The 15,709-nt window shown below is 40.3% G+C and overlaps 1 protein-coding gene across 4 annotated transcripts in view; it reads right to left on the bottom strand.

The window, feature by feature from the left end:
- gabrg2 (gamma-aminobutyric acid type A receptor subunit gamma2) overlaps window positions 1-10,601 on the bottom strand; it is a 59,934-nt gene extending 49,333 nt beyond the window's left edge. For 3 of the 4 annotated variants that reach the window (XM_033641915.2, XM_033641910.2, XM_033641893.2), the window contains exon 1: window positions 10,027-10,598. In XM_033641915.2, the coding sequence (XP_033497806.1) occupies window positions 10,027-10,142 (116 nt within the window). In that variant the 5' untranslated portion in view covers window positions 10,143-10,598. Of the gene's footprint in view, window positions 1-10,026 lie in introns of all 4 variants that reach the window. The other variant, XM_033641901.2, reaches the window with a different exon arrangement.
- Window positions 10,602-15,709: the final 5,108 nt, after the last annotated feature.

Here is a 15,709-nt window from a genome sequence, read left to right on the forward strand (position 1 = left end):
TTCTAAAGATTGTTCCATGTCCATGCTGTAGAGTCGGACAATGCAGTTTTCCCCAGATCTGTTAAAACCCACGGTACATTAAAAAGCAACCGCCTGGAGGAGTGTAGCTGGTAACTACAGGAGCTGACACACACAAGGGTACAGAGATAGGCCGGACGTTTGCCCAATATTCCTTTATAGATAAAAATATACCAGTGCTGTTGTCTGTGAATGGTCAGTGATGTCCAAACCACCAAATTATAAAGAAAGAGCCAAAGCGACATCTTCAAATTGCGTATTTTGTCCAACCAACAGTCCAAAATCTTAAGACTCTTCATTTGCAATCATAAATGACAAAGGAAATACTCACATTTGAAAAGTATCAACAATAATTGGCAATGTTTTTTCGATGGACTGATTTTTTCGATTAATTGACTAATCTCTGAAGCTCTACTTTAGACTGCATCAGATAACACAGATGAAAAACAAACTGTGCTATCTGATGTTTGATGTGAAAATGAGAAGAAAATGCTGAATGTATTTGCTTTAGATATTTGCATTCCCTGCGTGTCGATGGCATCTCCATTTAATAATCCTACAGTTCTCAGTCTTGTTCGTGCCATAGAACAGTTGGAAGAGATGCAAATATGACAAAAGCACAAAGCAATCATTGCCTGCAAATGGCACAAGGCTCATGCATATATGCTCATCTAAGAGGATATAAAATAGATATATGGAGAGCTTATGGCTGATGGGAATTATGTTGTCACCGAGGAGACGTACCGTCAGATGATTTAGAAGCAGATAACTCATTATCTGAGTTTAACACTTTTTTGGTTTATTTTCAATGGGACCGACATCAATGCAAATTAGTGTGCACCACCAATCGAGCAGAGAGCCAATGTCATCTCTGAGACACATAACTCTCTTCCGGTACAGACTTTCTCCCCATCGAGATGTATTAACGTTAAATTAAGTAATGTGGGAAGATAGTCAGCAATTTCGTTAGCATCAGTCATGCAAACCCACCGCAGTTTAATCAGCTGATGTTAGCATTAATGTCAAGTAAATTGGATGTAACATTAAACGCCCAACTGGAGAGATTCATCATGAATTTCTTCCTCTGTTAAAACTGAAACACAGTCAATAATGGCCACTCTTCCAAAGTGAGACGTTTGACATTTGTTGGCTTTCCCTAAAAAAGCTGCATGGCAAAGGACCAGTGTAGAGACGCATTAGATACATTAAGACATTAACTTAAAGTGCTGGATTTTACCACTGCAAAAAGTACCATTTATAGAGAGAAAAACTCAAGATCAAACTGCAGTCTTTCCCCTGCTTTTCAAAATGGCCTTCACTGCACAAATGTAGACAAAAGTAACAATGGCAAACACTCTTAATATAAAGCCTGGAATTTAAATGACAACCTCCACAATCACCTTCAATAACAGCTAAAGCGCTCCTTCAATTTCCAACTCCGTGAATAAATTGTGAGATGGCAAAGTTGAGGAACTTGACGGCGGAATTGTTTGCCGGATCGTAAATAGGATTTTTAGGGCCCCCAAGCTTCTGCGAGAGCCGGAGAAGACAAGCCAATTTTCCTGAGTTTACTTCCTCACCACAGACGTCTCAAACTGAAAGGATAATGATGTCTCAAGAGCCCCCCGACCACAAATACCACCGCGGCGGGGCCGTAAATGTTTTTCCTGCTCTCCCACAGACAAGTGTGATCTTGGTAAATTATATGTCTGGAATAAAGGTTTATTCTCTGTTACAATAGATTTTTTTTTTTCAGGTTTGAGACCTCAAATAGAAGATGGAGGTATGACAATGCATTAGGGCGAATAAATGTCAGGAGACTTGATGCTGTCTGCAGTAAGAGGGGAGGTGTGTACCGCCAGAGGGCAGGGGTGATGTGTACTCTGTGTGTGTGTGTGTGTGTGTGTGTGTGTGTGACAAAAAGAGAAGAGCAGACAGACGTTCATGGACGTGACATGTGAATATAAGTAAAAGAGACTGTTGGCCGGAGTTAAGTATGTGCACAGGGCAAATTTGCGGTGCATCTTTTCATTCAATTTGTGCGAGCACTATCTGTGGGTAATTACTGTGTGATTTGCTAAGGCAGCAGTCCATTACGCAATCAGTGTCTGGGGTTGCTTTCCAGATGTGTTATGTGTGTCAAAGATTCCAAAAAGTGCAGTTTGGTGAGGCGATTTTTGTAAGATTACCAACCTAAAAAATAAAAATTGAAAACAAATCACAAGATAATGTTACGTGATGAAGTAGCAATCTTCCAAAATTCAGCTGAGAAACTGATTTAGGCATCTGATAAAGTTTTAATCTTGACATTAACTCCAAGAAATGTTTGTAAAAGTACAACAGTGGAGTCATACTACTGCCAAAAAATTTCAAGAAGCAACAGGGTGACAAAAGTGGTGCCAAACAAAACACGTCTTGTTAAAAAGAAAAAAAAGTCTATCTTGACTAAACATGGAGGAGCAGTGCCTCTGTGAATTATATGTTAAAATTTCAGGTCTGCTCCAATTCTCAGTTCTCTGAATCAATACTTTAAACGTTTGTTTGCCATATCTACATATTTTATTAAATTAACAGTGGGACTATTCATTCATGTCTTGCCCTCCACTGTTACTGCAGTGTGATTTGTGTTATGCTCTTTAATCTGTTATTTTATTGTACTCTTTTTATATGTGTCCTTTACAGTAATATTTCTTTTTTATACATCCTGACTTTTTTTATATGTTAAGTAAAGCGCTTTGATTTATAGAGCACCGTTCAACAACAACGCAGTTCAATTTGCCTTGCCTTGACTTATCAAGAGTGCAATCCATATCTTTGTACCGCAGCAGCTCGGGGAATGTCAACTTTTTGTTTACGACAAAGCCACATCTCCCAGTCCTGTGTTTTAGTCTGTTGTCTTGTTTTCAACCAAACAGTTTTCGATAGATTACATGATAATTAAAATATCTTTTCTCTTATATACCAATGTAAATGTGCATGCATGTCTTTGGAGGGAGGTAATTTTCCATGGAAACCAAGCATCGAGGTGATATACATTAGAATGTGCAATCAGCCTCTTGTTTCATATCTCCTGCTATCTGTGCCATCTTTCCTCAATGCATATGTATTAAAGCGAGGCCTTCTCCCCTAATTACATGGAAATTGTGCCTCAGATGACAGAAAACTTGCATAAATAACACAGATTCTTTCAGGCGTGCAACGCATCACAAGCAAGAAAGAGACAAAAGTGACAGATGAGATGAAAGAGAGTGATTCCAAGAAAGAAGGGTTTGGAGATCTGGCCGACAGCACAAAAGGGCAACAGTGAAACAGTTGGGAGCTTTCAGCAAAGCTTTAAGAGAAGAAAAGAGACTTCCGAATGAAATAATAAAGAATCAGAAAAGGTGAGACTGTTTCCATGGTAAAGCACATAGATAGAAGCCCCGATAGCTTTCTCATGTTGGGTGCGAGGAATAATGTTTTGACCAGCACTCTGCCTCAGACTGCATTAAGTGCCATCCATCTCCTCTACAACACTAGTGCCTAAAACATTAAATCTTAATTTTACTCAGGTGGACCATTTTAGATATGCCTTACTGCATGTCATAAAAAATATATCCAGGGAGAATCTGTCCGGCACAGACAGGATAGATGGACAGATGTACAGAGAGAGAGAGAGATAAGCAGGGCAGATAAGGCTGTAAGAACTTGAAACTTTTCTGCTGTTTTTTAGGTTGCTGCAGTTTCATCATCTATATTCATCTTGCAGAGTATCTCTGTGTATATGGAAATGCTCCAAAGACAAGCAGATCAAAGGAAGAGCCATGTGTTCTCCACTGCAGGCAGATCTGAGGTTTTGCCTACTAATTCGGTACCTGAAGATCCACAGAGAGGTCTGCGCCAGTGTGTGTGTGTGTGTATTAGTGTCGAATGTGTGTGCTATTATGTGTTTGTGGCCATATTCGCTTTTGTTTTTCATGCATATGTATGTCCACGCCTGTGTATGTAATGATAGAGCGTACTGGAGTTAAGTGCTGTGTTCACAGCTACTCTCATTGAGGACAACCTGATAGTTTCATATATTCTACCCCTTCACATTTAGCGCCATCATCAAGGAACGCTCTCATCTGTTCCATATGCAGCAGTCAGAGCCCGTCCCTACTATTAAACAGATCTCAATTAAAATCTCATCTCAGGTTTCATGTAAAGATGCAGAGAACTGCCCCATTCTCTGCAGTTTTACTTATTCATAAGAAGGTCTAAGTAGGGTAATGATAGCAACACCAGCTATTGAAACAGCTATGTGCCTGCCATTAGCATCCACATCAAGTTCCCTTGAGCTATCATCTGTGCGTGGTTTAAATTGCAGCTAATAAAGGAACCAAATCCAATGAACCCTCGTGTTTATTATCAGCCAACATGAAATTGGTCTTGCACCTATGGCAACAACACAACAAACCACTCTTGCACATCAAGTTGCTGCTACAACCCTCCTCCCACAAGCTCTACTGTTCATAAAACAAAATAACACTAATTAACAAACTGTACTTGTTTAAAGCAGATGGAAATTGTGCGTCTGCTTCATCAGTCAGGCTGTCGATTTGCTGAAATGAACATCTGCAGTTATGGCACTTGCATACCGGACTGTTAACGACCAATCACTTGGCCAATGTTAGCCTGCTCTTCTTAACTGACCTCTGGTCATGAGCAAGTGTATTTACAGGCTGCACTCAGTCCAATCTAAACCAGCTCACATAGATTAGCTGATACTGGCATGCCGTGTTGACGAGGCATGGCCAATGTGCAGTGTTGCCAATGTTGTGTATCAAGTTAAGGGGCCAATCAGAAATCTCTTGGACTATATCAATGTGTGGTTTGACTTAAAGATGATATAAACAAACCCTTAGCAGCAGCAAGCTAAAATAATCATCAGTAATTAAGATGCTGTCTAACGTCTGGGGATTAAGGAGTTCGTCAAACATGAAGGGAGTGATAGCAGGGTCCAATTCTGTGTGGGGTGAGCTTTCCATTTGCATTTGGATCGCAGTGCTTTTAACTTTTTGGAGTCTCATGCAACATTGGGTGTTTGTTAATAAACTCTTCCATGCATGTAAAAGCAAGCCGCACATGGAGGGGAAGAAAACATCAGTGGACTAGTTCTAAGTATCCTCTCTCTACTCTAGTATCTTCATTCACCTGCCATGCACCTGTGTCCTTAAAATAGAATTGCACAAACCCTTTTGGACTTAGGGTAGTAGATCTAAATTTATCCACAGTATCTCTTAGAATAAAGACAGAACTATCAGGGCTGAGGCAGCAGGGACGGCCATAGTGGAAACACTGTAGATGGGACACACTCTCAGCCCAGAAATAAGCCGTGACCCTGCTTCGGGTTTATTGTGATACTTAATGTGCTGAGTAAATTAACTGCCGTTAATTCACACAACCCTATCTCGGAAATCTAAAATCGCTCTGACCTTAATACCTCATGGGTGATGATTATGAAAGACTCTCTGAACTGTAAGCAAGAGGCAGCTATGGGCTCTGACTGTCATCTTCTACTGTCCTGTCACGCTGTCTTAATCAGCAAAGGGAAAAGAAAATTGACAGCTGCTTGATATCAACCATATTTTAGGGATTCAGAAACATAAATACATATGATAGTCATTATGGGATACATGACAGATTGACAGTTTGTCACAGTTATACATCCAGACCCTTTCCGAGTGACAGAAGGCAGATATTGTATGAATATGTGACTGAGTCCAGTGCATTTTAAGTTTCCCATTTCAGCACATGTACTTTTAAAGGAACTGCACTTACTAATAACAAGTGTAACTGGGATACAGCAAGTGCCAGGCTGGATTGCGGGTTGAATTTATAAAATCGGCATTAATTTTGTCCTTTTTTGAAGTTTGTCCTACATCATCCACACTAATGACAGCTCAAAAAAATACTACAAATCTACTAAAGCTGTGATTATTGTTTATACCATCTTCATTTCATGTATTAGATCCACAGCATATTCTTGCTAGTAAGCTAATTTACAGAATAAGCAGAATTAACACTGCAGGTCCAGAGGTGTCATTTGAAGCAACTGATGATAGATTTAATTTAACTCACTTTATCATAATTCCTTTTATATGCAATTATGCCAACTGCTGATAGCTGTGTGGGTGTATATGTTGTTGGCAAGGTATCTGCTACTTGTTTGTTACTTGTTTAGCAAAACGGCGTCTTTGTTAGGTTGCTGTGGGATGTTCCCCTTACGTCTAAACTACATGGAGCACCATATTGCTTTGGAAACTTACTGGAAACCTGCGTTGTTGGCATTGATACGTGGCACGAGCTATGCATGTTCAACATTAAATATTTAGTTGATGAGGGATAGAGTTAAATTTCACAGCGCATAATTTTTACATCTAAGGTGTGATGCTGTTAAAACCTTGAAAGATTTCGAGAAAATATGCAATGCCAAGATGTTTTCACTACTTTCTATGGAGAGTAGACAGCCAGTATTATCCTGCTGGATCTACTAGACACTAGTTTTTATTTTCCATAGACTTATGTAAGATGATAAGAAATGCATTTTTCTTTGGCAGAGGAAAATGTCTTGATAATGTAATATAATCTAATGTGAATATTTTCAGTAATGGTAACTTAAACTCAATGATAATCCTGAAATGTGATTTACTAGGAGTTGGAAACACTGATTCACTTTGAGTGCTGTATGTAACTCTGGAGAAAGATAGTTGATCGTTAAGTCTCATTTGCCAAGTCAGCAAATATCGACACTTTGGGTAGGTGGGTCGGTATTTGATGACCTGGAAATAAGAGTTATATACAGCACCCTTAAGTATCACATTAAATCACATCAGTATAAAAAAACAAAGCCAAGAAAACAGAAAATGGAAGACCTTCAGTAGCAGTTCAAATTCAGTCAGAATAAACTCCCCGCTAGGTCAGAAAACTTTCTGTTACTGCTGTTACACAGGTAAGACCTAGCCTGCTACAGTCTCTGGTACTGAGGAGCTGCTACAACGGCAACTGAGGGTCCATCTTCAGAGCGACTGCTTGCTCTCCTCCCTTTGAATAGTTCCCATGGTGAGAGGTAGTGAGGTGGAGGGGCTATGGGGTGCGCTAGCTTGCTAATTCTTGTTTCATTTGTAGTCTGAAGGAAAGGGACATGCAGCTCTTTGATTACGTATATAAGATTTTACCCATTTAAATACTGAAAAAAAAAATTTGATAATGTGGCAGCCACCACAAATAAATCATTGTCTGGGAAAGACTGCACTAGCTTGCTAATTCTTGTTTCATTTGTGGTCTGATGAACAGAGAAAGAACGAAAGGGGCAAGGAGGGGCTGGGCAAATCAATACACAGCACGCAGCTCTACGATTAAATATGATTTAACCCATTAAAATAGTAAAAAGAAAAAGACATAGAAAATAAACATATGGCTGTCAATGTTGATAACGTGGCAGCCACCACAAATAAATCATTATACGGGAAAGACTGCACTAGCTTGCTACTTCTTGTTTCATTTGTGGTCTGATCAACACAAGATATCAAGCAGCTGTCAATCAATACTCAGCATGCAGCTCCCCAATTAAATATAATTCAACCCATTTAATTAGTAAAAAACAAAGACATAGAAAATAAATATATGGCAGTCAATGCTGATGATGCGTCAGCCACCACAAATAAGTCAATGTATGGGAAAGACTGCACTAGCTTGATGTGCAGGCAAGCTAGCAAGCTAGCAGTTTAAGATTACTTCAGAAAATTATGTAATTTTTATTCATTATATTGTGTACAGTATGTGCATTTTACTAAGTAGGTATATTTCATATAGCACCTTTCACAGAGCAAAGTTACAAAGTGCTTGACGGAATAAAATTGTTAACAAATGAAACCATAAAAACATTTCTTATGGCCCACTATTTGGAAAAAATAAAAGTTAACAAATTGTGATTAATAGTAATAATGACTCGCAATACATGTAGAATTGCAATACTTAAAAACTGCAATAAATATCGAATTGGCACGCAAGTCATGATAGTATCGAATCAAGATAAAAGCATATCGTCTCAGCCCTTTAATTTACCGTAATGCCCCATGTACCAGTGTCCACGTCCATCAAACACATATAGGAGAAAGATAAATTAGTATTAAAATATGTTCTTGTACAGTTGTGGTTAGAAACGTAAAAACAGGCAATTTAAAAAGATTAATTGTAGTTGGGCCTGAATTTGTGATTATATGATGAATTTCATCTCCCACCTAAAATGTTTGAGGTGAGTAAAAGGAACAGTAAACACCATTTGACATAATAGACAACCCTCACTGTGACACTAAAACACTTCCACCTGTCCTGACCACAACACCATGATCCTGGGCCTACATCCTGAGCCTAATTACTGACTGATGGAGCTACATGGCAAGACATTTGTAACAAAATGTCTTGTACTTACACTTGAGGGTGGATGCTGTGATACCTTTGTGTCAGTAATTGACTGTGCACTGGGGTTAATGTATGGTGATGCAATCAGACATCACTACACATAGTAACTGTCAATGAGTCACAAAGTAGCATAGATTACTGAAAGCATGCTAGAGGCCTTGAAAGATGTCTTATGTAAGAGGTCTCATACATGAATCACAATGACTCCCAATGCATCTTACCGGGCAAAAGCTGTCTTTTAATTTTAATACAATGCACAGGACTGGTGTATAATGTATTTAAAAAGATAACATATGTTGCTGTCACAGGTTTGAGCCCCAGATATTACCTTTGCAGAAGTGTTTACACACTGAGCTCACATTCGCCCTTGTTATGATTATCCAAAAAGCACTTCACATCTCGATTTCATTATGTTTCAACCACTCATGCACAACTTAAAATCCATAACCTGCCCGTACATCTCAATTCTGGATGCAATTCAATAGGACAAGGTGCAGTGTTTACTCAAGCATATTGCGAGCACTACTTGTGCATACAATTAGAAAATACACAGGCCTGACAACGTAGGCTGGGCAGGGAGCCCTGAGGTTGCGATCACCATGACAGTGATTGAACGTCGTCTGATTTATCTGCCTCCATTTTTCACCCTCCAGCAGCACAAGACGAAAGCGACGCGAGGAGCCTAACCATCCTTCCTCTTGACTTCTCTCATCTTAGTGCACGAGAATAATGTCTTGACAGGGAGGGGGGCAACCAAACAGCTTCTCTCAACAAACTCGAATCTGCACCTCAGTTCAAGCTGAAATGCCTTTTGCCTGTGTGTGCAAGACCAGGATGAGTCCATATGTGTTATCTTTGTCCTTATTGTGCCTTTACACTCTCTGTGTGATTGTCTGCCATTTTGAAATGTATTTTTTTTTTTATTTGGAATACATGGGAATACCCTCATCTAGTCCTAAGTTGCCTTTATAATAAAGCATAAAGCTATTCCAGCTCATCCACATCCAACACCTGCCTTCAATAATGAGGCTTTGGCTCTTAGAATAGACTTGATCCTTAAAGACAGCTTTAGCACAGACTATATGTAGCCTTAGCTTCAAGCAAATTAGCCTGCCACTATGCTATTTCTAACGCTGGGCAGATTGTGTGAGATGCTGCTCTCTGTATAGAAATAGCCGGTGTTAAATCAAATGGTTTCTACAGCCGGATATTTAAGGCAGTATGTGGCTGTTTGTCGCTTTTGTTTTCTGTGGTAAAATAAACAGTGAAGTCCGAAATCTCCCTGTGATGCGATGCATGTGTCGCTGTGGCTATGTAAAAAAAAAATATTATCACACTCCCATGTCGAGGCGCAGTTTAAGGTGTGATTTATCCGCTACATGCATTGGTTTTCTACTAAATCTAAATTCCTTCAGCTACATAATAGCTCAGGATCCCTCTAAAAGCAGGCTTGTGTTGGCTTTACATGGGAGGCACCGCTATATAAATTAAAAAACACGCTCCCCAATAAAGCCGACATGTAATAATGGCTTGGATGGGAAATATGAGGCGGTAATATCTTACCTTGAAGGAAGATTGACGACGATAAACACCCAGAGAAACAGCTTCAGGGGGAGGGAAGCCTTCGCCATTGCTGTCGAGCATTTGGAGGCTAAATTTGGTGGAGCCATCATCACCATCTTCGTTTCCTCTTTATTGCAGATGGACGTGTCCGTCTTATTTACTGTGTTTCCTCTCTACGATACATTACGCACGTTAGCGGGAGCGGGTCTGCAAATCTAGACCCGAGGCGGACGTGCGGTGGTGTGAAATCAGCCAAAACAAAATCGATGCGAGTGGAAAGCTTGATGATTTCGCGTCGCTTGGTTTTTTTTTCTTTTTTTTTCTGTTCTGTGCGTGTCAGTTGCCCAATCGTCAGCCCTAAACAGGGGCCCTGCAAAAACTGCCGCTGACGGCGAAGCTTCCCCCCCCTGTAATATGCTACTCTTAATATCGAGCAGCTGAAAAAAAGAAAAAAAAACACACACTCACACACACACACACAGTGGAGCCTCAGTCTGAATGCAGATTAACACTGGGGTCAGAGAGGAACTGATGCACGTTGCTGCAGCACGGATCAACACATGCGTGGTTTCACCAAGCGGAAGCAGGGCTGCAACTGAGTAAGGGGGGGGGCTTAGCTTGGTGCTACAACAAAAATGGTGGTTTTATGTTTTTTTGTTGCTGACACTCTGTTGGTGCACACCACGTGATGCCTGTTAATATATTTGTTAGTATGAGAAAATAATACTCTGTGAAGATGATGATTTATGTCTTGGCAGCTGCCCGATTTGGCAATTGGCTGTCAAATAATATGATGCACACTACTTTAAGTCTCACAAAATGAGATCTGAGGTGACACCCCGGGGTCCCTGACAGACTAACAAGGAGCTATACACCACTTTATGTACTGTAAAGTATTGCACTTTTTTGTATCGCCTCCTGAGACCTGAACTTTGTTTGGTATGCATTTTTAATTCCTCCTAGCTATTTGGGATCAGTAGGACCGGATAAGTATAAAAAAGTAAACATTGTCAATAATAATTAAGTCCCAGTGTCTTCAAACGAGACGATAATGAAGTCGTAATGTCTTCATAAGAGCACTTTGTTGCTATATCAAACTCCAAATATTATTAATCATAAATAAACAAGTTTCAACCATAAAATGTGATCAGGTTTTGGATCCTGTCCACTTTTGTGTCAGGATCGTCTGCAGACTGACTTGGCAGAGACGGCTGCCATCTTGTTTTCACATGGATCAGTGTATTGTGCTCTTACTACCACTAAATGGCACATAAAAGTGTCCACGAATGAGGACAACAGGTCTAAGTTCAATAGAAGTATAAGGTCAAGTAACCCCAAAATGTGATGTCGTTACATGAGGACACAGGCTCTCAGGAGGATAGTGCAGACAAGGAAACATTCTTTTAAGAATTACACAAACCACTTCAGGTGAGGCAGTGTGTGTGTGTGTGTGTGTGTGTGTGTGTGTGTGTGTGTGTCTCCTGATGCCATACAGATCTATTTAGAGTCCAAAATGAGCCGCATGCCTGAGTCAAGTCCTGTCACGCTTTCAGCACCTTGGACAGCTCTATTAGTTTCATCTGCATAACAAACCACCCATCAGCACCAAGGACAGCTTCTGTCAGCGTGTTGCTGCCTGAATAAGAGGAATCCTGGCTCTCACAGCCCAGTTGGTTTGACAATGAATAAATAAATAAATAAAAACAAATACATAAATACTGTCATCCCTCCTTAAAACGCAGCTGATTACCTTACTGTTTATTTTGTACTTTAATTAATTGTTTGACTGAATGAGGTTAAGTAGCCCGTGCCAGATGATATATTTATATTTTGGCAGCATGCACAATTCTTTTTATGATATATGTGTTTTTCCAAGTCTTTTGACATTTTTTGAAACCACTCCAGAAAGAGTATCCTGAGGTTTGCATTGTCCTTTGTAAGGTGCTCTGGTACCCATTTCAATATCCTTATATAAGTATGCTAATGCCGCTGCTTTGGTGGGGTGTAACTTCTTTTCCAAGGACTCCTTGAGGGGATGTTTGAGAAAAAATATGTGTTCATAATATAAAATACAAAATGGTAGCCTATCCCACACTGTCTCATAAATTACTTTGATACTGCTGTTACACTTTCACTTTGCAATTTCTCTCCTCCTCTCCCTCTCTCGATCTGTAATGGTGAGTTTCGGATTGCTTTAAATGCTACTTTAAAAGACAGCAGGCAAGGAAATCAAGATAAGAAATAAAAAAAAAAAGAAATGCATAAATTACAATTAGTGCTTGTTAGGACTTTGTGCGTGACATGAATGACAAGAGCAAAGTAGGTCCAATGTCCTCGGCAGCATTGTTCTGTCTTCTGTTTTGACTGACCCAAGGACACATCTGCCAGGTTTCTATTTTCAGGTGTGTACAGTGTATGCTGAAGATATTTTTAATATGAGCTAAATCTCATATGTTGTTATCGTCACTGAAAAAATGAGGAGAACAATTTTCATACAATACAGCAACACAGTGGCTTACAAAATAAAAAAGAACCCAACGTGCAGTGTTTTTTTAATGTCCTCTCCTTATCCAGTGGAAATGTTATTGTCAAACAAGCAAAGAGAAATATAATTAATTGATCTCATTTTAACATGAAAACCCACCAGCGTGAATGCTGAAGGGGGAAAAATGAGCAGCAAGGAGAGTGGCAGGTGCAGTGGAAACAAGCAGGTGCCTGCAGAGTCGTCATCTTGTCATGGCGCATTAGCCCAAATTCCCCTATGAACATTTATACCACAAGCATACAGGCAGTGAACATGCTGCATTATCACCTTTACAGTCCCATGAGGCGACAGCTATGGTTAACTGTAGCACTGGGTTTTTTTTCGTCGCATGTTTGTGGCCTTATAAACTCAATCACTCAGAGCGACAACCAGCCATTGTCTGGTTCCTGTTTTTTAAATATTAGTTATTAAAATGCAACTGTGGCAATCAAAGTTGATTGCAGCTGTTGCCGCCTAAGTGTGACATGCATGGAAGATGAGCTGTGTCTGATTTGAAAACACCATCGTGTGTTTATTTGTGGCAAGTGAGGCTCAGCGTAGGTTAATCATCTTAAGAAAATTGACAGATGCTTCATCAGGCATTCGGCACTCCTCAAAGCAGAGTGAACCAGCAAGCACTGCCTAATATGGTATAAATAAAGAGAGGAGGTCTCCTAGTGTTTAGCTCTTATAACCAGTTTGCAGTGCACATTCCTTGGCTATACTGTACCTCATTGACTGTGGACATAGGTTTTACAAGCCAAACTGGGAACTCATGACAGTAATATACTCACCAGCCACTTTATTAGGCACACCTGTTCAATTGCTTATCATTGCAAATAGCTAATCAGCCAATCATGTGGCAGCAGCTCAGTGCATTTAGGCATGTAGACATGGTCAAGACGACCTGCTCAAGTTCAAACTGAGCATCAGAATGGGGAAGAAAGGTGATTTAAGTGACTTTGAACGTGGCATGGTTGTTGATGCCAGACAGGCTGGTCTGAGTATTTATTGGGATTTTAACACACAACCATCTCTAGGGTTTACAGAGGATGGTCTGAAAATGTCTTGTTGGTGCCAGAGGTCAGAGGAGATGACAGAAAGGCAACAGTAACTCAAATAACCACTCGTTACAACCAAGGTCTGCAGAAGACCATCTCTGAAGGAACAACACGTCCAACCTTGAAGCAGATGGGCTACAGCAGCAGAAGACCACACCAGGTGCCACTCCTGTCAGCTAACAACAGGAAACTGAAGCTACAGTTCACACAGGCTCACCAAAACTGGACAATAGAAGATTGGAAAAACATTGCCTGGTCTGATGAGTCTGGATTTCTGCTGCCACATTCAGATGGTAGGGTCAGATTTTGGCGTAAACAACATGAAAGCATGGATCCATCCTGCCTTGTATCAACGGTTCAGGCTTCTGGTGGTGGTGTAATGGTGTGGGGGAGATTTTCTTGGCACACTTTGGGCCCCTTAATACCAACTGAGCATGGTTTGAACACCACAGCCTACCTGAGTATTGTTGCTGACTGTGTCCATCCCTTTATGACCACAGTGTACCCATCTTCTGATGGCTACTTCCAGCAGTTTAACGCACCATGTCACAAAGCTCAAATCATCTCAAGCTGGTTTCTTGAACATGACAATGAGTTCACTGTACTCCAGTGGCCTCCACAGTCACCAGATCTCAATCCAATAGAGCACCTTTGGGATGTGGTGGAACAGGAGATTCACATCATGGATGTGCAGCCGAGACATCTGCAGCAACTGTGTGATGTCATCATGTCAATATGGACCAAAATCTCTGAGGAATGTTTCCAGCACCTTGTTGAATCTATGACACAAAGAATTAAGGCAGTTCTGAAAGCAAAAGGGGGTCCAACCAAGTACTAGCAAGGTGTACCTAATAAAATGGCCAGTGAGTGTAGTTCTCGTACACACTTTGCACATGCGAGAATTTTCAGTTTTGCAGCATCATTGTTTGATGCCAATAAATCCCACACACTTGACTTTTAATTAATATGGCTGTGATACTTACACAATTATATTTATCTGTATTTGTTTTAGCAGTTTTATGATTATTGAAGTTAAAACACTGTTAGTATGAGCTGAGTGAATAGCAGAGAAGAGTAATCTCCAATCCCTCCTACATGCAATTTTTCAATTTTATATCACTGTATAGATTTTCTGCATATCCACAGCTTTGGAAATAGAATTGCAAATTTAGGCCTTCCTCATTATAAACTGGTCTAAACAGATGCACACACCCATACACACATACAGTACAGGCCAAAAGTTTGGACACACCTTCTCATTCAATGCGTTTTCTTTATTTTCATGACTATTTACATTGTAGATTCTCACTGAAGGCATCAAAACTATGAATGAACACATGTGGAGTTATGTACTTAACAAAAAAAGGTGAAATAACTGAAAACATGTTTTATATTCTAGTTTCTTCAAAATAGCCACCCTTTGCTCTGATTACTGCTTTGCACACTCTTGGCATTCTCTCCATGAGCTTCAAGAGGTAGTCACCTGAAATGGTTTCCACTTCACAGGTGTGCCTTATCAGGGTTAATTAGTGGAATTTCTTGCTTTATCAATGGGGTTGGGACCATCAGTTGTGTTGTGCAGAAGTCAGGTTAATACACAGCCGACAGCCCTATTGGACAACTGTTAAAATTCATATTATGGCAAGAACCAATCAGCTAACTAAAGAAAAACGAGTGGCCATCATTACTTTAAGAAATGAAGGTCAGTCAGTCCGGAAAATTGCAAAAACTTTAAATGTGTCCCCAAGTGGAGTCGCAAAAACCATCAAGCGCTACAACGAAACTGGCACACATGAGGACCAACCCAGGAAAGGAAGACCAAGAGTCACCTCTGCTTCTGAGGATAAGTTCATCCGAGTCACCAGCCTCAGAAATCGCAAGTTAACAGCAGCTCAGATCAGAGACCAGATGAATGCCACACAGAGTTCTAGCAGCAGACCCATCTCTAGAACAACTGTTAAAAGGAGACTGCGCGAATCAGGCCTTCATGGTCAAATAGCTGCTAGGAAACCACTGCTAAGGAGAGGCAACAAGCAGAAGAGATTTGTTTGGGCCAAGAAACACAAGGAATGGACATTAGACCAGTGGAAATCTGTGC

The sequence above is a fragment of the Epinephelus lanceolatus genome, chromosome 11 (genome assembly GCF_041903045.1).
Source record: "Epinephelus lanceolatus isolate andai-2023 chromosome 11, ASM4190304v1, whole genome shotgun sequence".
In the NCBI taxonomy this organism is placed as follows: Eukaryota; Metazoa; Chordata; class Actinopteri; order Perciformes; family Serranidae; genus Epinephelus; species Epinephelus lanceolatus.